Below are 25,997 nucleotides of genomic sequence, written 5' to 3'. Positions count from 1 at the left end.
GTACTCCACTCCCAAACATTCTGATTCTGAAATTCGACTCTTCTCAACTGTCCTTTTCATGCTCCTCCATTTATATTCACCACGTGACCGCATGCTCATTGGTTCTCCCCAAGGACCACTTGTCCTGCGACATGTTCCTGCTGCCGGTAGCCTGTGACGGTCCTTACCCCAGCTTTTGGCCATTAAGCATGTCATGCCTGTTTTCAGAGGGGATCCGCTCGGTGTTTGGAGCAGGCGGTGATGGCTTCTTTATAATGAAAACACAAAGATATATCACGGAAAAATGATGCTGGGGTTTTTTGGGAGGGAGTTATAGCAGGGGTTAGACACGAAGAGTCATTTGGTGTCACGATTATCATCTCTTAATATAAACTTTGACATGACCTATTGCTTCACTCAGATATCGTACACTTGCCCTAACCCATGTACGAATGGCATAACTCGGTTATATTACACCCATTGGCCCATATTCATGTTCTCCCAACAATATCATACAAACACGTTCCCGCAACAATGTCATACGGACACGTTCCCGCAAGAAGAGGTGTCATACGGACACATTCCCACAATAATATCATACGGACACGTTCCCGCAAGAAGAGGTATCATACGGACGTCGGACACGTTCCCGCAACAATATAATATGAACGCGTTTCCACAATAATATAATACAAACACTTTCCTGCAACAATGTCATCCGACCACATTCTTCTGTGATCATTGGCTTGAAAGTTACCTTTGTAATTGTCTTCTCAGCAATTTGTACAATGTTTCTTGGAGATTGTGTGAACCTGTTACCTAGGGGCTCACCAATTGTATCCTCAATTTGTCATGTGAATGTGTATTTCACACAAGTTTTTATTTTTTATTTTTGAAGTGGTATGAACAAAACATGCAAACATTAAAGAGTTTATGCATCTTTTATTTACAGTTATTAATTGTCTATGAATTATTATCATTTCAGAGGCAACAAATGTCTCGGAGCTTAAGATCTGCAGGGTAAACAAGAACATCAGCCAGGCAAATGGAGGAGAAGAAATTTTTATACTATGTGACAAGGTTCAAAAAGGTGTGTTCTGCTGCTCTTGATTTATCACACTGAAACACTCACACACACACACAATTTGTATGACTTATACAATACTTTCAGTCCTGAGAGGACTCCGTTCCACCTTATAAAATGCAAATTATGAAGATAAGAATCAACCACACAGACACACAAAGACTAATACATAAAAGGATATTTGCACCTCGTTCCAATAGTTGTAAATATTCTTCAGAAATTGTTAGTTGATAAAATCTGTCGTTAAAATTTTTATATGCCAATTAAAATTGGACTGGATTTTTTTTTTAACTGTTGGCACTATAGGTCCTATTTGTATAGTTTACGGGAATTAAAACCCGTGTCCATTTTTGTGTTCAAAATCCAGGCTCGTGGAAGAGCAAGGTGACTGAGGGTAAAAAGGCAATGTGCTGGCAGTGGGATCACAGTTGGATACCAAGCGAGGAAATGAACGAATATAAAAAGAACAAGAATGGCACTCAGTAGAGCGTATACCTCAGCCAGGCTGAACAATTTACATTTTGTATCCCACCAATAGGCTGGACCTGGATCCGCACCTGAACCAAAATAGCTTGTTCTTGTTGCCGAACCAACTCATCCACCAAGTTTTGTCATAACTCTTCCACAACTTTTGCTATATGTCGAACTACACAACTTTTGCACAAATACCATGCTGTGTCGTCTTTGGCCTCGTCTTTCAATGGTGAAAATCACTTTAAAAATCACAGATCCGGATTCGGATCTTCACCAAAATCGAATCGATTCACCCTTGTCAAACACGCAGACTATTCACTAAGTTTCGTCCGAATCCGTCCATCAATTTTTGAAATATCTTGCTATATATCCTTTTTATCCCGCAACCTGGTGTTGGCTTAGCGGTTAGGGCGCAGGCTTGGGATCCTATGATCCTGAGTTTGAATCCCGGTCGATCGCTAAATTAACACCAGGGGGGTTGACTCAGCCTGTCATCCTTCCGAGGTCGGCGAATTGAGTACCAGCTTGCTGGGATGAATGATCGCGGTGTGTACCCCGATTTACAATAGGTACACCGTATCCCTGCGCATCGTAAGAGGCGACTAAGGGTTGGCGTCAGGAAGGGCATCCGGCCATAAAAACATTGCCTCAAAAAGGGAACCATGATTGTCATGGGGCCCAGAAGGCTAATGTTACGTGCTCCTCCCCGACCCCCTGGTCACGGTGTACCTCCGAGCCCCGAGAGGAGTCACGGCAGAAAAAATGTGTTATTCTGTATGTCAAAGATCAATGGAGAAGCCACCCCAATTGTTACTCACAAACAAATATTGTATTAAGATCACACAAGAATAACAGTACAACAATAATAGTAATCAAAAGTACAATCAATATGCCCTATGATGGTACCATCAGTTTTGTAATATATAACTCACTGTGCTCCAAGTGAGTGAAACAAGAACATCCCCAATGTCTCTTATTCCTGGCTTCAAGACAAAGTTGTTTCGCTCCAGCGATCGCCAGAACGATGTCCAATCGAGACCAGAATCCCGTTGGGTTGGCAGTTACAGTCCCTGCTGCCAAAGCTGTGCAAAGGCGCCCTCCAGGCGACTGGGAAATCCAAAGGCGCCCTCCAGGCGACGGGGAAGTCACACCCTTGGATATGGACGTATTAACCTTCAAAAAGCCACGTCACACACACACGCCAGATCCACGGCTGAATGCGGTGAAAATGGTCGAAGGGAGATGAAACCGTGAGCGAAGCGCAAGTCCGGCGCGAGTCAAAATGGCCGATGGCCCGGTCTCGTGGCGCACCGGGGCGACGATGATTCTCTCCTGAATCGATTGCAAAACCTGACACGCAGGTTAATCTGTCACAGCGATAACCACTCTGTCGCAGGAATCCCTTTCCTGGGAAACCCGAAAGTTCGCGAGTGACTGTTGTTCGCCAACGTTCGCTCCAGACCGCAAATAGTTCGGCTCCTTCTTGTCCGACTCCACTTGCTCCGTCTTCTTTTTTTCTTCTTCCTCTTCGTCGTGAGGTTCTCGATCCGGTTTCCTGTTTCTTTTTAACACTAACTTTTTCACCTTTTGAAAACGGAAATATCTGTTTCCTTTAAATGACAACAATAATAATACATGGAATCAGAAATGTTTACAGTGGATGAAAACCACCACAACGGAAGTGACGAATCCGTAACACTTCCCCCCCTCAAGAAAGAAAGTTTGAACATAGTGAAAACTTTCTTTGTAGGCAAAAACTCTTTTAACAAACAAAAGCAAACTCACACCCAAATCATCAATTCCCGTGAGCAACAATGATCAATATTTCCCCAAAACAAAGCAACAAAACTTCGAAACAACCTACAGAAATTTCCAAAGATAGTTCACTCTGGACAAAGCATCAGCAACGACATTGTCCCTGCCCTTTACATGCTCAACCTCCAAGTTGAACTCCTGCAAAGCCAAACTCCATCTCATCAACCTCTGGTTTTTATTTTTCATTTTTTTGAATGAAGGTTAAGGGTTGTGATCAAAAATCCAAAGTCAAGCAAATCTATAGCACTTGTTTAAGGAGGCCGAGCTGAGAGCCAGGTTTCATGGTGGTTGGGTGGTGAGGCCTGGAAGTATTCACTACACGGACGCCTTTAGGAACGTGGAGTTCACGTTTAATCCGTGTCGGAATCTTGGCTCGGCTGCTCCGCAGCATTCAGTGCTTCAAACTCTTCCTAACTTTCATAATAATCACGATTGGAGCGCTTGTCGCTGTAGTCACATGAATAGCGGTCTCCTTCTCGGCCACTACCCTGATAATCATCCCTTCGGGAGCTGCCGTAACTCTGGGAGCCTCCATAGTAATCTCGACTGCGGCCACCACCAAAACTACTACTTCCACCCCGGGAGCCATAGCCACCCCTGAAACTACCTCCACGTTTTCCTCCTCTGTAGCCCCCTCGACGCCCATGGCCTGCTTCTCTAATATTAAGGTCCGACCATCCAAATCCTTGCCATTGAAATCCTTTTCTGCATCTTTGGCATCCTTTGTGTTTTCAAACGTGACAAAGCCAAACCCTCATGACTTTTGCGTCTCCCTGTCTTTTATCAGCCGCACTTCCAAGAGTGGTCCATATTGGCCGAAGACAGAGTCCAAAACATCTTCCCTTGTGTTGAAGTTGAGTCCACCTACAAAGAGCTTGCCAATATTGCCTCCATCCCTGACTTGTGTGTGCTGACACTTAGTTTCCGGGTATTTGACAAGAAGTGTCTGTGCAAAGCGTGACGTCAGTACCTTCCTCTTCTCTTCAGAGCGCTTCCTACCCATAGCACGAGTCGCGGTACAGGATGGAAAGATACCCGGAATCTCCGGCTCTAACGGTGCGGTGTTATTTTCCACACTAGGCTTTTCAACAAACATCGGGTTACCAGAAACTTGACCACCGGCCAAATCATTCCCGATAACAAAAGATATTCCCTCTACAGGAAGAGTGGCTTGTAAACCTACGGTGACCGGTCCTGACACCAAATCAGACTTTAAATGGATGACATGAAGTGAAGCTTTAACATAGCCACCAACCCCCTGCAAAAGAACACTCACACCAGTTGCCGTCTTCTCTGACAATGGCAAAATGCCTTCAAGCATTAAAGATTGATGTGCTCCTGTGTCCCTCAATACCCTAACAGGTCTCTGGTTAGTCAAGTCTCCATCCAGTGACACAAACCCCTCTGAAATAAATGGTTTGTAACCCTCTTGAACAAGGTCATTCTGTGATGCCGTAACTTTGGCATGGGAACCTTCACGAGGCACTGTCCTCCAAGGACGATTTCTCGCATTTGCCAATGCATTCGGAGTTGTACTAGTCTGACTCCGCTCCTGATTTTTCCTTTCCAGGGCATAACATTGGGACATCAAGTGTCCAGGTTTCTTGCAAAAAGCGCAAGTAGGCCCGGAGGAAAAATTTGAGGTCTGCCTCGGGCCCCCCGGAAGATAAGTCTGTCTTGGAACTGTAGTCTTCTGATCCCCAAAAGTCACGGTATCAGATTTGTCCTCATAGTCATCTCTAGGCCGCCCCCATGAATATTCGTTCTCCGCACCGGATGTACCATAACTCCCCTGGCGAACTCTAGGCGGGAAGTTAGGTTTGTGGAACCCCATCCTGTGTGTCAAGGCATAGTCATCTGCCACGGTTGCTGCGTCATACAACTCTGGTACCTTCTTTTCCTCCAGATGTACTTTAATGTCCTCGTGGACACACTGTTTGAATTCCTCCACCAAGATCAATTGTCGCAACAGTTCGAAGTCTTTCCCAATCCCTTTCGAATCCCACCACCGATCAAACATGGTTTCCTTCATTCTGGCAAACTCCACATGGGTCTCACTCTCCCTCTTTCTGGCATTCCGGAATTTTTGCCGGTAAGCTTCAGGGACCAATTCATAGGCTTTGAGAATGGCTTTCTTCACTTCCTCATAATCTGTACATTTGTCAATCGGTAAAGCCGAAAATATATCTTGAGCTTTACCCACCAGAACACTTTGCACTAACATAGTCCAGGACCCCACAGGCCATTTTAGCATTTGAGCCACTTTCTCAAAATGTAAAAAAAACTTGGCTACCTCCTTTTCATTGAAGGGTGGAACCAGCCTCACATGCCTACTAACATCTCAGGTGTTCTGACTAGTTGTCGAACCAGCCGGCATAGATACGACTTCTCTCCGTTCCCCCATTAATTCCAGCTCCTTGAGTTTAACTTCCTTCTGATACTCCATGTCACGTTCCTTTAACTCCCTTTCGGCTCTCCTTTCCTCTGCTCTTTCCTTTTCTCTTCTTTCTTCGAGTTCCCTTTCAGTTCTCCTTTCCTCTGCTCTTCTCTCCTCGGCTTCTCGTACCTGTTCTACTCTTTTTTCCTCGAGTTCTCATTCCTGTTCTACTCTTCTTTCCAAGAGTTCTCTTTCAGCTCTCCTTTGCTCTGCTCTTCTCTCCTCGGCTTTCCATTCCAACTCTTTTAACCTTTCCGGAGCTCCACATTTTCTTTTTCCTCGGGTAACCAATCCAAGGCTACCTCTGTCCATGTTCCCTGTCCCACCAGAGATTCTACCACCAATGTCTGCATCTCTGCTTTCTTCATATGAGCTCGGACCTCCAAGTTAAAATGTTTGGCCAATATCAAGAGTTCTGATCTTTTTAACGCTAAGAACTGTGCTTCATTAGGGGACGCCGCAAACCTTTCTGTGTTAAATACCATGGTGACTATCAGTTAACACCTGCTAACCTTCGCACAATTTTTTTTCCAATTTTTTGAAAAATTTGGGAATGTTAGAAAAATTCCAAATTTGGGAATTTTGGGAATGTTAGGGAATTCTATCCCGGACGAGCCCCCAATTTCTGTTACGTGCTCCTCCCTGACCCCCTGGTCACGGTGTACCTCCGAGCCCCGAGAGGAGTCACGGCAGAAAAAATGTGTTATTCTGTATATCAAAGATCAATGGAGAAGCCACCCAAATTGTTACTCACAAACAAATATTGTATTAAGATCACACAAGAATAACAGTACAACAATAATAGTAATCAAAAGTACAATCAATATGCCCTATGATGGTACCATCAGTTTTGTAATATATAACTCACTGTGCTCCAAGTGAGTGAAACAAGAACATCCCCAATATCTCTTATTCCCGGCTTCAAGACAAAGTTGATTCGCTCCAGCGATCGCCAGAACAATGTCCAATCGAGACCAGAATCCCGTTGGGTTAGCAGTTACAGTCCCTGCTGCCAAAGCTGTGCAAAAGGCGCCCTCCAGGCGACTGGGAAATCCAAAGGCGCCCTCCAGGCGACGGGGAAGTCACACCCTCGGGTATGGACGTATTAACCTTCAAAAAGCCACGTCACACACACACGCCAGATCCATGGCTGAATGCGGTGAAAATGGTTGAAGGGAGATGAAACCGTGAGAGAAGCGCAAGTCCGGCGTGAGTCAAAATGGCCGACGGCCCGGTCTCATGGCGCACCGGCACGACGATGATTCTCTCCTGAATCAATTGCAAAACCTTACACGCAGGTTAATCTGTCACAACGATAACCACTCTGTCGCAGGAATCCCTTTCCTGGGAAACCCGAAAGTTCGCTGGTGACTGTTGTTCGCCAACGTTCGCTCCAGACCGCAAATAGTTCGGCTCCTTCTTGTCCGACTCCACTTGCTCCGCCTTCTTTTTTTCTTCTCCCTCTTCGTCGTGAGGTTCTCGATCCGGTTTCCTGTTTCTTTTTAACACTAACTTTTTCACCTTTTGAAAACAGAAATATCTATTTCCTTTAAATGACAATAATAATAATACATGGAATCAGAAATGTTTACAGTGGATGAAAACCACCACAACGGAAGTGACGAATCCGTAACAGCTAACCCCCGCTCTTGCGGGGAAAATGGCCTTAAAACAATCATTCATATATTCATATATATCCTTTTTATCCCATTCACTCGATGGTGAAGAATCTTTGAAAATTCTTGGATCCGGATGCGGATTTGAATTGTCACCAAAATTGAATCAAGTCTTCCCTGTCACACACCCAACCTGTCCATCAGCTTTCAACAGAATCCATCCATTCTGTTTTGATACACGACATGACCAAAAGTATGTGGACGCCCCTTCTAATTAGTGGATTCGGCTGTTTCAGCCACACCCATTGCTGACAGGTATATATAGTCAAGCACACAGCCTTGCAATCTCCATAGACAAACATTGGCAGCAGAATGGGCCTTACTGAAGAGCTCAGTGACTTTCAACGTGGCACCGTCGTAGGATGCTACCTTTCCAACAAGTCAGTTCGTCAAATTTCTGCCCTGCTAGAACTGCCCCGGTCAACTGTAAGTGCTGTTATTGTGAAGTGGAAACGTCTAGGAGCAACAACAGCTCAGCCGCAAAGAGGTAGGCCACACAAGCTCACAGAACGGGACCGCTGAGTGCTGAAGCATGTAGCGCGTAAACATCGTCTGTCCTCGGTTGCAACACTCACTGCCGAGTTCCAAACTGCCTCTGGAAGCAACGTCAGCACAACAACTGTTCGTTGAGATCTTCATGAAATGGGTTTCCATGGCAGAGCAGCCACATACAAGCCTAAGGTCACCATGCACAATGTCAAGCGTCGGCTGGAGTGGTGTAAATCTCGCCGGCATTGGACTCTGAAACAGTGGAAACACGTTCTCTGGAGTGATGAATCATGCTTCACCATCTGGCAGTCCAGCGGACGGATCTGGGTTTGGCGGATGCCAGGAGAATGCTACATGCCCGAATGCATAGTGCCAACTGTAAAGTTTGGTGGAGGAGGAATTATGGTCTGGGCTGTTTTTCATTGTTCGGGCTAGGCCCCTTAGTTCCATTGAAGGGAAATCTTAACACTACAGCATACAATGACATTCTAGACGATTGTGTGCTTCCAACTTTGTGGCAACAGTTTGGGGAAGGCCCTTTCCTGTTTCAGCATGACAATGCCTCCATGCATAAAGTGAGGTCCATACAGAAATGGTTTGTTGAGATCAGTGTGGAAGAACTTGACTGCCCTTGACAGAGCCCTGACCTCAACCCCATCAAACACCTTTGGGATGAATGGGAACGCCGTCTGCGAGCCAGACCTAATCGGCCAACATCAGTGCCCGACCTCACGAATGCTCTTGTAGCTGAATGGAAGCAAATCCCCGCAGAAATGTTCCAACAACTAGTGGAAAGCCTTCCCAGAAGAGTGGAGGCTGTTGTAGCAGCAAAGGGGGGAATTCCATGTTAATGCTCATGATTTTGGAATGAGGTGTTCGATGTTCAGGTGTCCACATACTTTTGGTCATGTAGTATATCATGCTATATGTGTGTTGTTTTTGGTTCTGTCTCTCAATGGTGAAGAATTGCTTTATAAATTATAGTATCCTGTTCTGCACCAAAATCTAATTAATTCCTCCTTGTTACACACCCAATCTACCCTCCAAATTTCATTAGAATCCGTCCACAATGTTTTGAGATATCCTGCACACAAACAAACAGACAGGGGTGAAAACATCTTACTATAATTCACCAAATGTCCGTCTGTCTGTCCGTTCGAAGGTACCGCAAAAACGGCTCAACCGATCGCTACGATATTTTGGGTGGGTAATCCGAGGACCCCCTGGAGTAAAATAGGCTTTATTGTTTTTCCAATTTTTCCAATTTTCTAGTTTTTCCCAACACGATGGAATAATATTTACCGATATGAACAGTGATGTGGCTTTTGTTGAAATTCTACAAATGCTGTTTAGATTTTGATGAGAATTATTAACCTGCCGCGAATGCGGAAGTGGACAGATGACGGCAATGCACGGGTTTGATAATAATATCCCAATACAACCGTCATTCAATCGTAATGTTAAATCGTTAAACGTTAATCGTGTTAATCGTTTTGTTGAAGTATCAATTGATGATTGGAATTGAGTGAATACAATTACGATTTTGTATTCGTAATTGTGTTCACCCAACCGTACGGAACTCCACATCAGGATTTAAATATTTGTTTATGTCACAAATGTTGTTAAAAGTTTATTTTTTATATTAATGTTATTTAATTTGTGATTGGAGTTATGCTGTTTGGAATGAAAAAAGAGATATCAAGTTCAAGTGAATGATGGAATGCCGTGATGGTTTCTGCTTTATAAATGTGAATTCGCGGATTGCCATATGCAGATTCGCCATTGACTGGGTATGGAACAAACGTACATGTTTGTTTGCGAACGGTACGTTTTTCATGGAAGTCCTTCACGAACTTGCTGTCCATGTCTGACGTGCGACTGAAGGTGCTATTGTAATGTGGAATTTATTGGTTTCATGCTTTAGCATTCGCTGTTTCTGCATTGTCTGTTTGCTTATGGCCTCCCACCCGTGCGTAGCATGGGTACCTCACTAGTATAGTTAATTCTCGCTATTTCTAATTCTTGGCAACAGCCTCCAGAAAGTGGAATTTGAATTGACTACTGTATATTTGCTTTTGTTGCTTTGAGTGCATTCTTTAATTCTCATTATTCTCTACATATCCTGGTACTCTTTATTTATATTTGTTTTTATATTTGAAAGACATTTGTATATGTATAAAGTTTGGCTCCAAATCATAAGCCTTTATCTTTTATAGATGATATTGAGGTGAGGTTTTTCGATGAGAGTGGTTGGGAGGCGTTTGGCAGCTTTTCTCAGACGGATGTGCATCGCCAAGTAGCCATCGTGTTCCGCACGCCACCCTACCACGACCCAGCCATAGCCACCCCTGTCACAGCTTTTATGCAACTGCGTCGGCCCTCTGATGGTGAGGCCAGCGATCCATTGGACTTCCAGTTCATCCCCAGTGACTCAGGTGAGATGTTTACCTGCTTCTGAGTTATGTCTTTAGCATCGCGTAAAAAAAAAAGAGAACGTTCATATGGTTGACCCCCATTAAGCCAAATAGATAATAACGATCTTGGCCTTTTTTGTTTCTCAAAAATTTGGTTGAATACAAATCTCTTTTATTTTCATTTGCTGGAAATAAATGTGTAGTGTTGTCCAGCATATAACTTTAAGAAAAATGAATGATCGTTTTAAGGCCATTTTTCCCCGCTAAAGCGGGGGTTCGCCTTGCGGGCCCCATGACAATCATGGTTCCCTGTTTGAGGCAATGTTTTTATGGCCGGATGCCTTCCTGACGCCAACCCTTAGTCGCCTCTTACGATGCGCAGGGATACCGTGTACCTATTCTAAATCGGGGTACACAGCGGGATCTAACTTTAAGAAAAGAACTCATAAAATATTTTAAATTGATGTTTCAGTACTGTATATGCAAATTCTTAGAAAGTGACGTTTTCCACAGCAAACGGTTCCATCCACTAAAAGTCAAATACACGAAGAAACAAAATAATGAATGAAATGCACAACCGCAAGTATAACTTGGGTCACTATGAACCATAAGCAGTACAGTGCCATTTTATCCAGAAACTGAGCGCCCACACCCACATAATAATGAAGAATACATATGATTGGAGGAAGAGGTTTGTTCGCTTCCTCTTCATACACATTGGGGTATCGAGCAATCGATGTTCATTGGTTGATCGCTTCCATTTCATGGCGATGGGATTTTATTAATTGTTGTTTACTCAGTTCTTATAGCATTCATGGTTCTAAAGCAAAATCCCACCTTACCCATTCGATTGCCTTTGGTTTCATGCCCAGATCCTGGGAATGCAATAAGCAATGGTAGGTCATGGTGAGCAGTGTAAAAAAACCAAAAACTTTCTTGTTTATTTCTTATTAACACCACAGAGGAGGGGTTGAGCCTAAAGACCAAGAGGGGCCCCTGCTTGGAAAAGCAAAGAAAATATGGGAAATGTATAATCAAAACAGGGGTTTTTCAGATGATTGGCCCACAGTAGAATAAAAAGGGCCTGAGGGAATTTTGGGAACTTTGCAAACAAACAATCAGGAGCATTCCAGTTGGCACCAACAGCGCAAACTAGTGGCATCGGAAGGGCCTCTCAGAATCCAGTGCTCTATGCGGCACCATTCTTGAACTGGCAGAGAAAGGGACCCGACATTATGAGCCGGATGATGAGGCAGCCTCCCAGGATGCTACACCCGGGTTCGAGCCTCTGGCTTTCTGGCAACAAGCACATGGGAACACTGACTCCAACAATACCCTCTGACAGGCACTGCAGAACCAGGAACGTGACCAATAGAGCAGAAAGAACCCCCTTCAAAACACCCACACCTCATCTGTGAGCGTGCCTCAAGAGTTTGCAACAGAAATAATGTTCCACTAAATGACTAAAGGCTTGTGGAAGATGTGGTTGAGCTTGAAAGTGGTTGGATGTCAATGAAAGATAGTCTGTTGGGAGCCGTTTGTGAGGTATGTGGATGGAAAAAGGACGACCGAGGCACTCGGAAACATGGTGGTGGGATGATGAAGTTGGAAAGAGGATTGACGAGAAGAGGAAGAAGTTCAAGGAGTGGCAGAAGGGGAAGGGTACAGGAGCAGAAACAGCAGAGCATGAAAGTTATGAGGCAGCCAAGAAGGCTGCAAAGAAAGAGGTAGCAAAGGCGCAGGAGGCATGTAGGAAAATGTTCGGAGAACGGTTGGATTCGGAAGAGGGTCAGAGAGCGGTATTCAGGATTGCAAAGCAGATAGCGAAAGAGAGGTGTGATGTGATGGGGATGAGTTGCTTGAAGGATGAAGTGGGACAAATTGTTGTCGACCCAGATGGAATTAAAGGAAGATGGAAAAGATATATGGAAATGCTGTTGAATACAGAGAATGAATGGGATGGCAACATAGAGAGTAACCCAGTTTTAGGACCGGCAGAGAAGATAACTGAGAAGGAAGTTGAGGAAGCGATAAAAGCAATGAAGAGTGGAAAAGCGGGAGGGCCGACGGGAGTTGTGGGAGATATGTTGAAGGCAGCAGGAAGTTGGGGTGTGAAGAGAATGACAGAGATCTGTAATCTGGTGGTGAAAGAAGGCCACATTCCAGTGGACTGGGAACTGAGTACCCTCGTCCCTCTATACAAGGGGAAAGGTGACCCTCTGGAGTGTGGCTCGTAACGAGCGATAAAGTTATTGGAGCATGGAATGAAGGTATTGGAAAGGGTGTTGGAGAGGAGGATAAGGAAGAAAGTGAAGATCGACAAAATGCAGTTTGGATTTATGCCAGGAAGAGGAACGACAGATGCGCTTTTCATTGTGAGGCAGTTGCAGGAGAAGTACATGGAGAAGAGGAAGAAGTTGTTTCTTGGGTTTGTTGATCTGGAGAAAGCATTCAATAGGGTTCCACGCGAAGTAGTGACATGGGCATTGAGGAAGTTAGGAGTGGAGGAATGGTTGATCAGAGTAGTGATGGCAATGTACAAAAGAGCGTGCACAGCTGTAAGGATGAAGGACGGGAACAGTGGTGAGTTTGAGATGAAGGTGGGAGTGCATCAGGGGTCGGTACCAAGTCCACTACTATTTGTAGCTGTGATGGAGGTGCTGGCTCAGAACGTAAAGGAGGGTTGACCGTGGGAGTTGTTGTATGCAGATGATCTGGTGTTGATTGCGGAAAGTATGGATGGACTGAAGGAAAAGATGAACAAGTGGAAGGAATGTATGGAGACAAAAGGTCTGAAGGTGAATATCGGAAAGACGAAGGTAATGGCAAGTGGTAAAGCATGTGGTGAGGTGGAAAGAACTGGGAAGTGGCCGTGTGCTGTGTGCAGGAAGGGTGTCTGAGTGAACTCCATTCAATGTACAATGTGCGCTGAGTGGGTTCATCAAAAATATAGTGGTCTGAGAGGGTCATTAACCAGTGTGGCAGCTACATTCAAATGTAAGGGTGTGCACAGAGGGAGCTGCAGATGTGGGAAATGTTGAGTTGGATCTTGGAGACGGCGTGAAGCTGGAAGGTGTGAAAACATTTTGCTACCTCGGAGACGTGCTGAATGGAGAAGGTGGATCAGACTCGGCAACGGTTGCTAGAGTGAGATGTGCATGGAAGAAGTTTCGGGAACTGAGTGGCGTGCTGATGAGGAGGGGAGTGTCATTGAAGCTGAAGGGAAAGGTGTATGCTGCATGTGTGCGAAGTGTTATGATTTATGGGAGCGAGATATGGGTAATCAACGTGGAGCAGCAACGAAGGCTGGAAAGGGTGGAAATGCGAATGGTTCGGTGGATGTGTGGGGTATCGTTGAGAGAGAGGAAGACAAATGATGAATTGTGAAAGATTATGGGAATAGAGCCTGTGATGGATGCTGTGAAGAGAAACAGTTTGAGATGGTTTGGTCACGTGTTGAGGAAGGATGAAAGTGACTGGTTGAGAAGAGTGATGGAAATGAATGTAGAAGGAAGTCGAGGACGGGGAAGACCGAGAAAGACTTGGCTAAAGATGGTGGAAGAAGAAATGTGGGCAAGGGGGTTAACAAGGGGAGATGCAGAAAATAGGGCAAAATGGAGAAGATTGTCATGGGGACAGCAAGGCTAACCCCCGCTCTAGCAGGGAAAATGGCCTTAAAATGCATCTTGTTTGATTGTTGTAAATGACTAAAGGCTCCAAAGGGACAGTTTGTAGTACAGCCCCCTACCACGTATTATTATTTGTGGTCAAATGCAAAAAAAGAAAAAACGATTTTGTGGATTAATAAAATGAGGGTCAAAAGCATTGTGCATTCTGTGAAGCCATCGGTTTGTGTTAATCATTCTGAGGCGTTATTTCAGGGTGGAATGTATGCCTTCATTACGTACCTTTGCTTTGATCAAAATTGGGCAGGCATGATTATCGGCATTTAGACAAAAGAGTGGCAATTTCATGATGGTTAACCATAATTGTTCTGTCCATGAATGCAAATCAGACTCATACGAAATATCCGTGAATGAGAGTTGTCGAGTTTCTACCTTTTCTTGTCAATATAATTATCTTACGGTGGCAGTGGATATGACACACACACACACACACACACACACACACACACACACACACACACACACACACACACACACACACACACACACACACACACACACACACACACACACACTTCTCCTTTTACCAATAGGTGCAAATCTAGTATAATGTATATTGTGACTGGAACCAAACAAAATATATATGTATTTATAACGGCCCTCACAGCCCATACAGTTCCCATTCCCACCTCCCCCACCCCTCCTCCCAAACATGGTTAATATTATATATCATCATTAGGTCATATCATCTTGTTTCTCGAATAGATTAACTTATAAAATGGGTCGTGATGTCTGGATGTCTGTCCAGCCGTCTGATTGTTCTGAAACCTGACAGTGACTACAAGACAGTAAGTAGTCGCCACAATCGCTCGGGCTTTCAATTTTTGCATTTCGGTTCATGGGGCCTGGTTACCCACCCAAACTTCGGATCCCTACTCATCCTTTATTTACTTATTGATTGCTCTGAAACCAGATACAGTCCTTCCACTCGATGGTCCAAAAGATCGCTCGGTCTTGCATTTATCGATTTCGGATAATAGGGGCTCTTGGGGTTGGGGAGAGAGGATGTTACCCCCTGGAACTTTGGACCTCTACTCATCCCTTATTTACTAACCGATTGCTTTTAAACTAGATATAGACTTTCTACTCTGGTCCGCAGGATCGCTTGGTCTAAGAGATTCTTCGATTTTGTATCGGGGTGGGAGGGGGGGAGGTGTGCTCCTATTGGATCAGGGGGGCTTCCAATGGGGTCCCTCAAAGTCAGCAGAGGTCTGAACTTCAACCTCAAGAGATGATCGTCAGCCAGCCCACTTGGGGCTATTTATTTTAAACTTACCCTGTGCATTGACAAGCCCCAGATATCACTTTCCCATCGGTGTTAAGAAGCAACCAAACCAGATACACGGTCTCCCTCTGGGATGTTTTCCTGAATTTTGGGAATAACGGAATTGTCTTTCCAATAGCAGACACCCATTAGATCTGCGTTCCGCAACCTTTTTAGCCCAGGACCCAATAAAAAACCCAGGCATCCAGTCGCGACCCATCAAACCACCCCTCCCTCCCCCCCCCCACAAACCGTCACGGAAATATCGATTGCTTATGACGTTAATATCTTGGTAAGGGTACGGTTCATCATCTTTGTACAGTAGTACAATTCGTAATTGAACAATAAAGCAAAGTGACGACAATCATACCAAACACTGTCCTTATTTTGTTGTTATTTTGTACGGATCTCCATGACCATGAGGAGAGAGAGAGCGAGAGACCACGCCCCCCTTGAGAATGAGCAGCGACTTCGATCACAGACACCGCCCACTTGATATTATTGTCAGCCAATCAGGCGTAAACTCCCTGCCTTGTTAGCAGCTTCGGAAGAGATGAATCCGCCCCTACGATGAATCCGGATGAAGATTTAATGAAGAAGATGAAGATGATGATGAAGATGATGATGAAGATGAAGATGAAGATGAAGAAGATGATGAAGATGAAGATGAATCTCACAACATTCATTGGCGATGTATCTTTTGTGAAATAGAATAAAACTTTAATTATTAAAGTGACACGCCAAGATAAGGTGTTTGAACTTTATTTTAATCTTCATCATGAATAGATGATGAACTTGAAATGTAACATGAACTGATATACAAAACAAGAATAACTTTTACTGAAAAAACCCGATATGCATCTGAACTTATATCCAGGTTCAATGTTCCGTTATCATGAACAACATTAAATAAACAACTTTCACTGATTAAACCCGAAAGTGAAACTTACAAGCCTAATTCAAATGTTCCGTTAGCAACATTGTAGATGTGGATTATCCACATCAGTGCGATGGTTGACTTTGCATATTGGCTACGAGATCATCGATTCGGCTTTGAAGCGGCGACAATGCGATTCTCAGGTTGGTGCACAGGGCCACTGTCTCCAGTTTGTTTCGATACTTGGACTTCAGATATGTCACCGTTGAGAAACCTGCCTCACACATCCACATCGTCGTGAATGGCATCAGGAACTTTACCGTGAGATGTGCAATCTCTGGGTACTCATGAGACACTGTCAGCCAAAACTTTACTAAAGTGTCCTTCCTGAACAGTGTCTCAAGTGTACCATCGGACACGATGTCGATCAAGTCCTCTTTCAATCTGTTAGACAAGTTGCAGCACTGCTGAACGTCGACTGAATAAGGGTGTCGGATCCACTTCTTCTCCACGCGTGGATCAACAGGAAAGTATTCGTCAAATCGTTTGCGCAGGTTCACCAGATGTTCGACGATGACATCCTTAATGTCCACACGTTCCTCAACACTCTTGCTGAGCAGATCATCCAGGTTTTCGAACATGTCAACTTCATCATTGGTCTGTACTCTTCTCTTCCATAGATCCATCTTTGACTTGAACGCCGCTATCTTGTCATACATTACGAACACGGATTTCGCCTGCTTGTTCGTTTTGCCCTGGAACAATATGTTCAGATTGTTCAACAAGTTGAAGATGTCGGCCATGTATGCCAATGTTGCGATGAATTTGTTGTTTTTGTAGTAGACTGCCAGGTCTGACCAAGCCACCTCCAGGAATGCGAGGACCTGGTCACGAAGTTCATACAATCTTGCCAAAGCATCTCCTCTGGAGAGCCAGCGAACAGCTGCAAAATACAGCACCGTGGTGTGTTCTGCATCTTGCTCCTTACACAGCTCTGCAAACAACCTCGAATTTAGGGCACTCTTTCTGAGATGGTTGATTGTTTTCACTGCAATGTCCATTACTTCGGCAAGTCCAGGTGACATCTCTTTCGCCGCTAATGCCTCGCGGTGGAGGAAGCAGTGGGTACAGCTTGCCTCTGGTGCCACATCTTGGATGAGCTTAATGACACCGCTGCGCCGACCTGTCATCGATGCCGCAGTTTCCGCACCATCATTACAAACGCCAACACAGTCTTCCCACCTGAGGCTATACAATGCGATGTGTTTGTTGACGACTGCGAATATTTCTGCGGCCATGGTCTTGGTCTGTAGCTCATCACATGCCAGAAGGAACCGCCTTAAGAGGCCATTTTCCCCCACAGAGAGGGGGTTGGCCTTTTTCGGGCACCATGGTCCCCTTTTTTGAAGCAATATTTTATGGCCGGATGCCCTTCCTGCCACCAACCCTGTTAGTCTCCTCTTGCGACACACAGGGAATTACCAGTAAACTGGTACTCAATTTGCGGACCTCAGAAGGATGACAGGCTGAGTCAACCCCCCTGGTGTTAATTCAGCGATCGACCCGGATTCGAACCCAGGATCCCAGGATCCTAGGATCCCAAGCCGGCACCCGAACCACTAAGCCAACACCAGGTGAACATGCCAGAAGATCCTCCATAAAATCATCGCCATGCCGATAATGAACAAAGATGAGGATCAACGCCTTCTGTGCGATGTCCTTTGACTCGTCCAACTGGATGACAAACTTGTTGGCCTCTGGGTTTCCGTGCAGCTGGTGCTCGATGTCTTCGCCCATGTCTATTATCCGTCGGCGAATGGTGTCGGCAGAAAGCGGAATGGTACTTATCTTGGAAGCCACCGTCTCCAAGCACTTCTCTGCACATTGCCTTGGCGCATGGCAGGATGAGTTGCTCTGCAATACAAGATAAATAAAATAACACATGAACAATTCTTTCACTTTATGATTCATCTTGATTTTGTTCCAAGGAAGCGGTGGGCAACTTGGGGGTCGTTTGGGGTTTTCCGGGGGTCATGAAGGGGTCATAAATAACATATCAATTTGTTGAGCCCATTTTTAAGAACCTAACAAAGGTACATACCACACACAGTATTTTGTTTGCGTATGCACGTACGTCACGACCCCCAGGTTAAGAACCGCTGTTCCAAGGCATTATAAAAATTCAATATGTACGATGTGATTGCCGTACGTACTTTTAAAAAAGAGGCAAAGTTTAAGAATGGCTGTATTGCAACAAACAATAAAACTTACGAAGTTGTGATATACCAACGTATACATGGCACGAGTCATAGTAAGCAAGAACCCGACACATCAATATTCTAAAGACGAAATGAAAAACTAAATTTAACTATACTTACAGCGCCATGTATTACTTTATGAACCTACAAACCGCCAATGCAGTGAAATACTTTTACAAAAAAAACCAAAAAACTTACCCGCAATAGTGTACGGTTTCTTTTCTTTGACTATCTTCTCCGCCACCAGGTAGCCTTTCAACCTTTGGTCAGTCCCTTCGATGGAAAAACAGCCAAACTCATTACTGACTTGCTGTTGTTCATCTCGCGTTCTTTCCGGAGAAAAAACTCCTGCGACTTGTTTACATGATCTCCCTGTTTCTTCTCGAGGTGCCGTTTCAGCTTTTGGGGCCTGAGGGACTCGTTGGCCAACACGTCAAGGCATATCACACGCTGTGGTCGATGAACATTGTGCTTATCGATATTCAAGGTGAACCCATAGTTCAGGAACACAGGCTGATACTTTCTAGCCATGGCGAGTACCTTACGCTCACAGCTCAATCTTTCAAATGAAAAGCAATGGACATTCGCGTGTCGGAAACTAAACGTATGATCTGACTGACCGGATGCACGCGCGGTACATCGGTACAGCGTGGTAGAAGAGTCCACACTATAAAGTTTGTGTCAGCGTTCGTTTGATCTCTGTTCTGCTCAGTCGGGAGAAATAAATCGTCGATAAAGTTTTTTTCCCACGATTTCTGAAACGATCGTGCGACCCATTGAAAATCCTTCGCGACCCAAACATTGGGTCGTGACCCATAGGTTGCGGAACGTCACATTAGATAAATCATCAAGCTTGCTATGGTCACACAATGTAATCCCACAAGGTTAAAAGTCCACTCACTTGCTTGCAGCGATAGCTGAAGGTTTAGGGAGAACATGTCCATCTACGAACCTCCAGGCCTTGCACCGGGCCATGCCCTCGGAAGTTTGCAGTATGGGGAGCTGCAAGATATAAGCTTTTTGGGCGAGTTCAGAAAGATCTCCAACTCTTCCATTGTGCAGAGGCACACCCATTTCTTGCAAGTATGTTTCAAAGTATTTTTTGCTTCTTTTAGAAGCTTTGTGAGCCATTTTAGGTAACAATCCTCATCTAGCATGCACAATATACCTTTGGCTGCCCCCTTCGCCCCCCCCGATAAGCTGCCCCCGATGCTAGGGGTTTCTGCACATGCGCGCTGAGCATTCTGTGTGGATTATGTCCTTTTAAAAGTCGTGTATTGCACGAGGTCCACGAATCCAAGAGGGGAGATGGAAACACCAATTCCTGGCATGTAGCAGAACGACAGGGAGGGAGATGCTGTTCGACATCCTCATGTTCGACAGAAGGCTTCTTCGACCCACTCGCCCAGGCTCCGACAAGCTCTCTACTCTTCAACATGGAGTGATTCTCGACCAACTCTCCTGCACACTCCACTCCCAACCATCCGACTTTGTAGCTCAATTCCCCTATCCCTACCCCGACCCCCCCTCCCACCCCCCAAATGGGATGCCAACCCACAGGGATTATCCATACTCTGTCCTCTAAATGCTAAGCATCATGCTCGACTTGGCCAACCAACGATTCACAGACAGATCACTCTCTTTTAATGTCTCCCCCTACCAACCTCCTGCCCCCTCTCCCCCCATTGTTCACAGATTGAATGACACTGAAGATGAAATTTAAAATTAACATTCAACCAATAGTAACCTAGTATTCAACCAATCCAAAATTGTAAAGATTAAATTAATATTCAACCTCTGTGCACAAAAGGAAGAGATTCAAATTGATCAAGCTGCATAATTTAAAGAAACGAACAATCATGTTTACTTTGGACAACTCGTAAAAGTGAATATGGATCACCTTGAAGCAGTGAATATGTATTACAGCAGGATGAGCAGCATTTGGAGAATTAATAAATGCTATGAAAGCCAACCTGTCTTTGTGTCTGTAAAGGAAAGTTTATAATTGGTGTGTTCTAACAGCATTGACATACATCTGTGAAACATGGTCTCCAACAAGGAAAATGGAGTAATAAATTGATCAAACACACAAAGAGCCATGGAAAAATGGTGTCTTAGCATAACCAAAAGGGACAAGAGAAACTAATGGATCAGAGAGAAAACAAAATTGCTTCACATTCTGCTCACGAACAGAAAACGGAAATGGATCTGGGTCGGACAGGCAGAAAGAAGAACGGACAACAATTACAAGCTGGCACCTGAGAGAAGGCCCCTGGAAGAAATAGAGATAGACCAAAGATAAGATGGATGGATAACATAGAAAAAAGTAGAATGGCCACGAATTGCAATGAGTGCAACGATTTTGAGGAAGGCCTTCAACCTTCCATGGACTAAATAAGTGGGTCAAGGCAAGGTCCACCTCCAACCCCCCAGTCACTCCCCTTATTTTTCCACCACCATCACCCTCAAACAACCCCTCCCAACTTTGCCAACTATCACCATCTTCCCCCATTTCCCCCTCCCATGATTACAAAAAGTAATTGCTGGATAATTATTAGTTGGTGTTTGAAACTTTCATCTCATTGAATGCATCATACTTTGAGGTACTTCCCTCGTAAATGTCATTCAAAAATGCACCGCATAAAATATCATTTCGATCATCTGAAAAGTGGGAGCATCATGAACTTTCATCAGTCGCCCAGTGTTTTATGCACCAAAAAGTGAAATTTGCTTTTCTTCGATTGGCATAATCTCCATGTTGACGTTCCAGACGCAGTAAGGGAATGTATGATTTTCATCAGACACCAGCAAATGGATGTGACTGTAAAGGATTATGTAATTGAATGATAATTTGTTTTTTTTTTTAACCTGTGCTGTTCCTCTGATGGCTACGGTGATTTATGGATTTTGCTGGTTCTCTTCTCCAGATCCTCACGGTCTCCTGGTGAAACGCAAGAGGAAGGCTGATGCCTTTGGACAGTTGCTTAATTCTCCTTACTTAAATACTTTTGGTGAGTGTGTGTGTCTGTGCATGCCTGCGCGCGCATATGTAGGTGTGCCATGCGTGGTAATGTCTACTGTAATATGCTAAATCAACATTGAAATTATTGTTGCGTCAACAGGGTCACAAACACTTTGCGCCGTGCCGAAGCAATGTGCTTCACAAATGGACGAATTAAATGGAATGACATTTGAGCAAAAACAGTTCGCAGCCCAACACCTCCCTCCCCCTGGATGGAATCGGTTTCCTGGAGGTCTCTTAAAACACGTTAGTTAACCCAGCTTAGGCTTACCCCAGGGATTTCTCAGTTGCCAAAACGGTTCACACGTTGGAGAAGGTTGGAATCAGGCGACATGCATCTGAGGAAATAAAAGTTTACTTGACACACGAGACAACACAAATGGAGAATCCCGGAATGACAGATAGAATGAAACAAATGAATAAATAGACTAGAACAGCACTCAGTGGAGCGCATACCTCCGCCAGGTCGAACTGTTTTTTTTGTATCCCAATGATAGGCCGGATCTGGATTCGGACCTGAACCAAAATCTAATCTGCCTGTTTTTGTTGCTCTTTTAATATACAGGTATTATTGTGCAGTACCTAAAATAATTAATCGGTGATTGTATCTGCATGTGCTCCATTATTCTTCTTGAACCACTGATTTCATCACCAAGTCCTCTTACACACCCTGTGTATAATTTGTGGAGTCACCTATGCAAAAGAGGTCACAACTGCAGCACACAATTCTTCAATCGTTCTATACTGAATTGTCGACACTTTCTCCTTGATGAAGCTGCACAAAGAGTTGACTGGAGTCATTAGATCTGGACTACTCGGTAGCTACAGTAGAGGAGCTTGGGTGGAGAAGGTTTTCCAAAGCGTTCCATGAAAGCTATACGCGCTTGATGAATTGTTTGGTCTGTGTGTCCCCCTTCATGCATCCAAATACAAGCAACCAACTGAAGAAAGGGGTAAGGGAAGATAGAGTTTGGGTGGAGGGCAGGGGTTAAAGAAGGGACAGAGTTGGGCGAGAGGGTGGTTTACGACTTGGGGTGGAGAGCAGATTTGAAGACATGGGGTCTGGGGGGGCAGGGGGTTGTGGTGGAGAGGGGTGGTGGGTTGGGGAGGCAAGTGGGAGGTTAGGACTGGTTTTAGGAGGTGGGGGGCATGTTGTACTTTTTCCTAGTTTCCATAAGTTCTACCTTGATGTTAAGTTTGGACATAAATGACAGTTTGGAAGTGGAACATGAGGGAACAAATCATGAAACTTTACTACTGTGTTCCCGTAAAGTATAAGCATATGCAGTCCTTATTCACTTTGACATATAAATGCTTTTTTTTTGACAACTCCGCTTCCCGCCTCACCCCCACTTCCTAATCCTAACCCCAGCTGACACTTTCAAACCAGCTTCAAGTGAGCATAGCATTCATGTGAATCAAACAAGTGTTTGGAAGTCAGAGGATGTGTCAAAGCATAACAACGGAGATCAAGGTGTGTGTTCATTTTTGCAATTGCACTGAACATGACTTATTAATTTGTCTTCTCCATATTCCCAAAATAACGGTTTGTTGAAAACTTTGACAAAAGCTCAAATGGTAAAAAGTTATGGCCTGGTCAGACACACAGACAGACCCACTGACATGCGCACATGCGCACACACACACACACACACACACACACACACACACACACACACACACACACACACACACACACACACACACACACACACACAGCCAAACACACACACACACACACACAGCCCAACACACACACACGACAGACTCGCACACACCCCGACACACACACAAACACCCCAACACCGACACACAAACACCCCGACACCGACACACACACATACATACACACACGCCGAGACTGACACACACACACACACACACACACACACACACACACACACACACACACACACACCGACACACACACACACACACACCCCGACACTGACACACACACACACACACACACACACACACACACACACACACACAGCCAAACACACACACACGACAGACTCGCACACACCCCGACACACACAAACACCCCAACACCGACACACAAACACCCCGACACCGACACGCACACATACACACACGCCGAGACTGACACACACACACACACACACACACCGACACACACACACACACACACCCCGACACTGACACACACACACACACACACACACACACACACACACACACACACGCCGAGACTGACACACACCCTGATACCGACACACACACACACACACACACCCCAACACACACACACACACACACATACACACACACACACGCACACACGCCGAGACTGACACACACACACCCCGACACCGACACACTTCTGCAAAACCCTGTTCATAGTCACTGATATTCCTCCAATCTGACTAAATTTTAAGCCGATTTTCCTTTTTTTTGTCCTAAGTATTTCTCTCTCTTCTCTGTCTTTATTCTTTTTCTTCACAGGTGTTCAGCGTTATTCAACTATACAGTTTTCAACCTCCCTAGCAGTGTCTGGCGCTGCCAGCCCGACTCCGATTAAGTTTGTTAGTGGCCCGAACATTGCCTCTGTGTTTATTGCCCCTCCTACTGCACCTACCTGCACACCTGTCATGGTGTCACCTGGCAGTGTTTTGCCTCAAAGCACGAGTAACATTGTTGACCTATCTACCGTCACTTTTGGCACTTGCAAGAAGGACATCACCGTGCCATCACCAGGAACACCGGGCTACCGACGTGTTTCAGCCACTGAAGATTCCACCGAATCGACTCCCGTCAGTCTCCTTTCCCAACAAGAAATCTCCTCAGTCTTGGCTTCTATCCAGGAATCGATGCACGGAACGGGGCTGCAGCAGGAAGTACAAAACATTCCCGGATCAGAAGCGCCAGAGTATTTTGACACTTTGCCAGCAGTCGGCTTGGGATATGGAATCTACAATGATGACTTGCGTCTCGATAGTCTTGACATTGAAAGCTCAGAGCTATCAGATTTGCTGAGATCTGTTGCGGAGGATGTGGAAATGAATGCATCTGTAGATCACAGTCAACCAGCTCTCCGAACCAACCCAGCGCTGTAGATGTATACAATTCTCCAGTCCAGTTCTGAGTTAAGAAAGCACTATCGTCTTCATGTGAATGGACCTGATAAACTGCAGCTTTGGTACGGTGAAAACGTGATGATCAACATCGGACCGGGATGTAGAGGCTTCCCATTTAGCCAAGGTACTGGCACCCAATCACCTACTTTTGAAAATTGTACTGGATGATGGATGCAAGCCAATTGGATTGCCAGGTTAATGACTGAAAGAAAGAAGAGCTTGGATTTTGCACTATGCTTTGCCACAATCAAAGGTTCAGTCGGAGGCAAGTTGAGTATGAATCGAGTCCATGTGATGTGAACCCAATGATTTAGCTCACCTCGATCCCGGTAATTCTGGCTAAGAAAGAATCGATGGCGATGGGAATGTAAATTGATTGTGAATTTTGAAAAGCGACCATTAGCATTAGAAAGTGATGTTATATTTTTATTTTTTTCTGCTGTTTTATAAAAAAGAATGTATGCAGCTTTCCTGCAGAGCTGAACATTGCCTTTCTTCAAACTTTTCAAGTTTTTATCTTTCAGAGTGAAGTTGAACTGTCGCTAGAAGAAAGAGTAGCGTTTCTCCTTTTGAGATGTTGTTAATGCCATTACCTGGTAATGTAGTGCTGGTAGGATAGCGTGGAGGTATGTGGGCTTGCTTCTGAGCTCTCGACCCGAGGCAGGGCAAGGCATCGATGTGTGCGGCGTCCGTCGGAAGGAAGTTAACCGGGGACCCGTCTGCCGGCAGTGGTCATTTGTGGACGTTAAAGGTCGCACGGCGTCTTTCGCGAAGAGTCGGTGAGTTGTCGCTGGCGCTCTGAACAAATTACAAATTCCTGCTCGAACCTACCGCAGTACCGCATTAGCGGCAAAGCTGCTCCAAGGAAATTATGCAACCAGCAAGATAAATTCAGAATTGTATCCCAATCTTATTGGCATGGCCGAACAACTTGATCATTGCCAACTTGTTATTATTCGACGTGTTTGGAACAATCTGCACACCCTGGGAATGTGATAACTGGTATGTGAATGCCGGAATAAGAGCAGAAAAGGAAATAGCTATTCCGCGGAACTATCACAATAATGTTTGTTGACGACGGGGCTCATCCCACATACATGTCCAACAAAATGGTGGAATTCTTCTTCATCTTGTTTCCCTTGTACACTTCCTTCTGCTGTCTCATTCTCCTTTCCTGTTTCTCCTTTGTCCACCTCATTTCTTCCTCCTCCGTCATTTTTTTCATCTTTATCCTTCCCCTTCATCGTCTTAATTCTGCTCTTAAACACTCCTCCTCTCCCCGCCTCCCACTGTATCTCATGATATTTCCAAGTAAATCACCCTTTCTGTCCTGTTGAAAATAAAAATAGGGTTTTTAGCCATCATCGTTGGAAAATAGCCATTTCTCATCTTTTACTCTTTTGAGCTAGATAGTGAAATGC

The 25,997-nt window shown here is 44.8% G+C and overlaps 1 protein-coding gene across 2 annotated transcripts in view; it reads left to right on the top strand.

Moving 5' to 3' along the window:
• The window catches only part of LOC137416297 (proto-oncogene c-Rel-like), a 40,656-nt gene extending 15,596 nt beyond the window's left edge, over positions 1 to 25,060 (top strand). For both annotated transcript variants that reach the window (XM_078786715.1, XM_078786714.1), the window contains exons 6-10: positions 965 to 1,069; positions 10,171 to 10,389; positions 21,381 to 21,464; positions 22,848 to 22,949; positions 23,945 to 25,060. In XM_078786715.1, coding sequence (XP_078642841.1) covers positions 965 to 1,069; positions 10,171 to 10,389; positions 21,381 to 21,464; positions 22,848 to 22,949; positions 23,945 to 24,555 — 1,121 coding nt within the window. In that variant the 3' untranslated portion in view covers positions 24,556 to 25,060. The remainder of the gene's footprint in view (positions 1 to 964; positions 1,070 to 10,170; positions 10,390 to 21,380; positions 21,465 to 22,847; positions 22,950 to 23,944) is intronic.
• The last annotated feature ends 937 nt before the right edge of the window (positions 25,061 to 25,997 follow it).

This window comes from Myxine glutinosa, chromosome 11 (assembly GCF_964187855.1).
Source record: "Myxine glutinosa chromosome 11, kmMyxGlut1.1, whole genome shotgun sequence".
NCBI classification, from domain to species: Eukaryota; Metazoa; Chordata; class Myxini; order Myxiniformes; family Myxinidae; genus Myxine; species Myxine glutinosa.
Note: the sequence above shows the minus strand (reverse complement) of the source record. Positions and strands in the feature narration are given on the sequence as shown.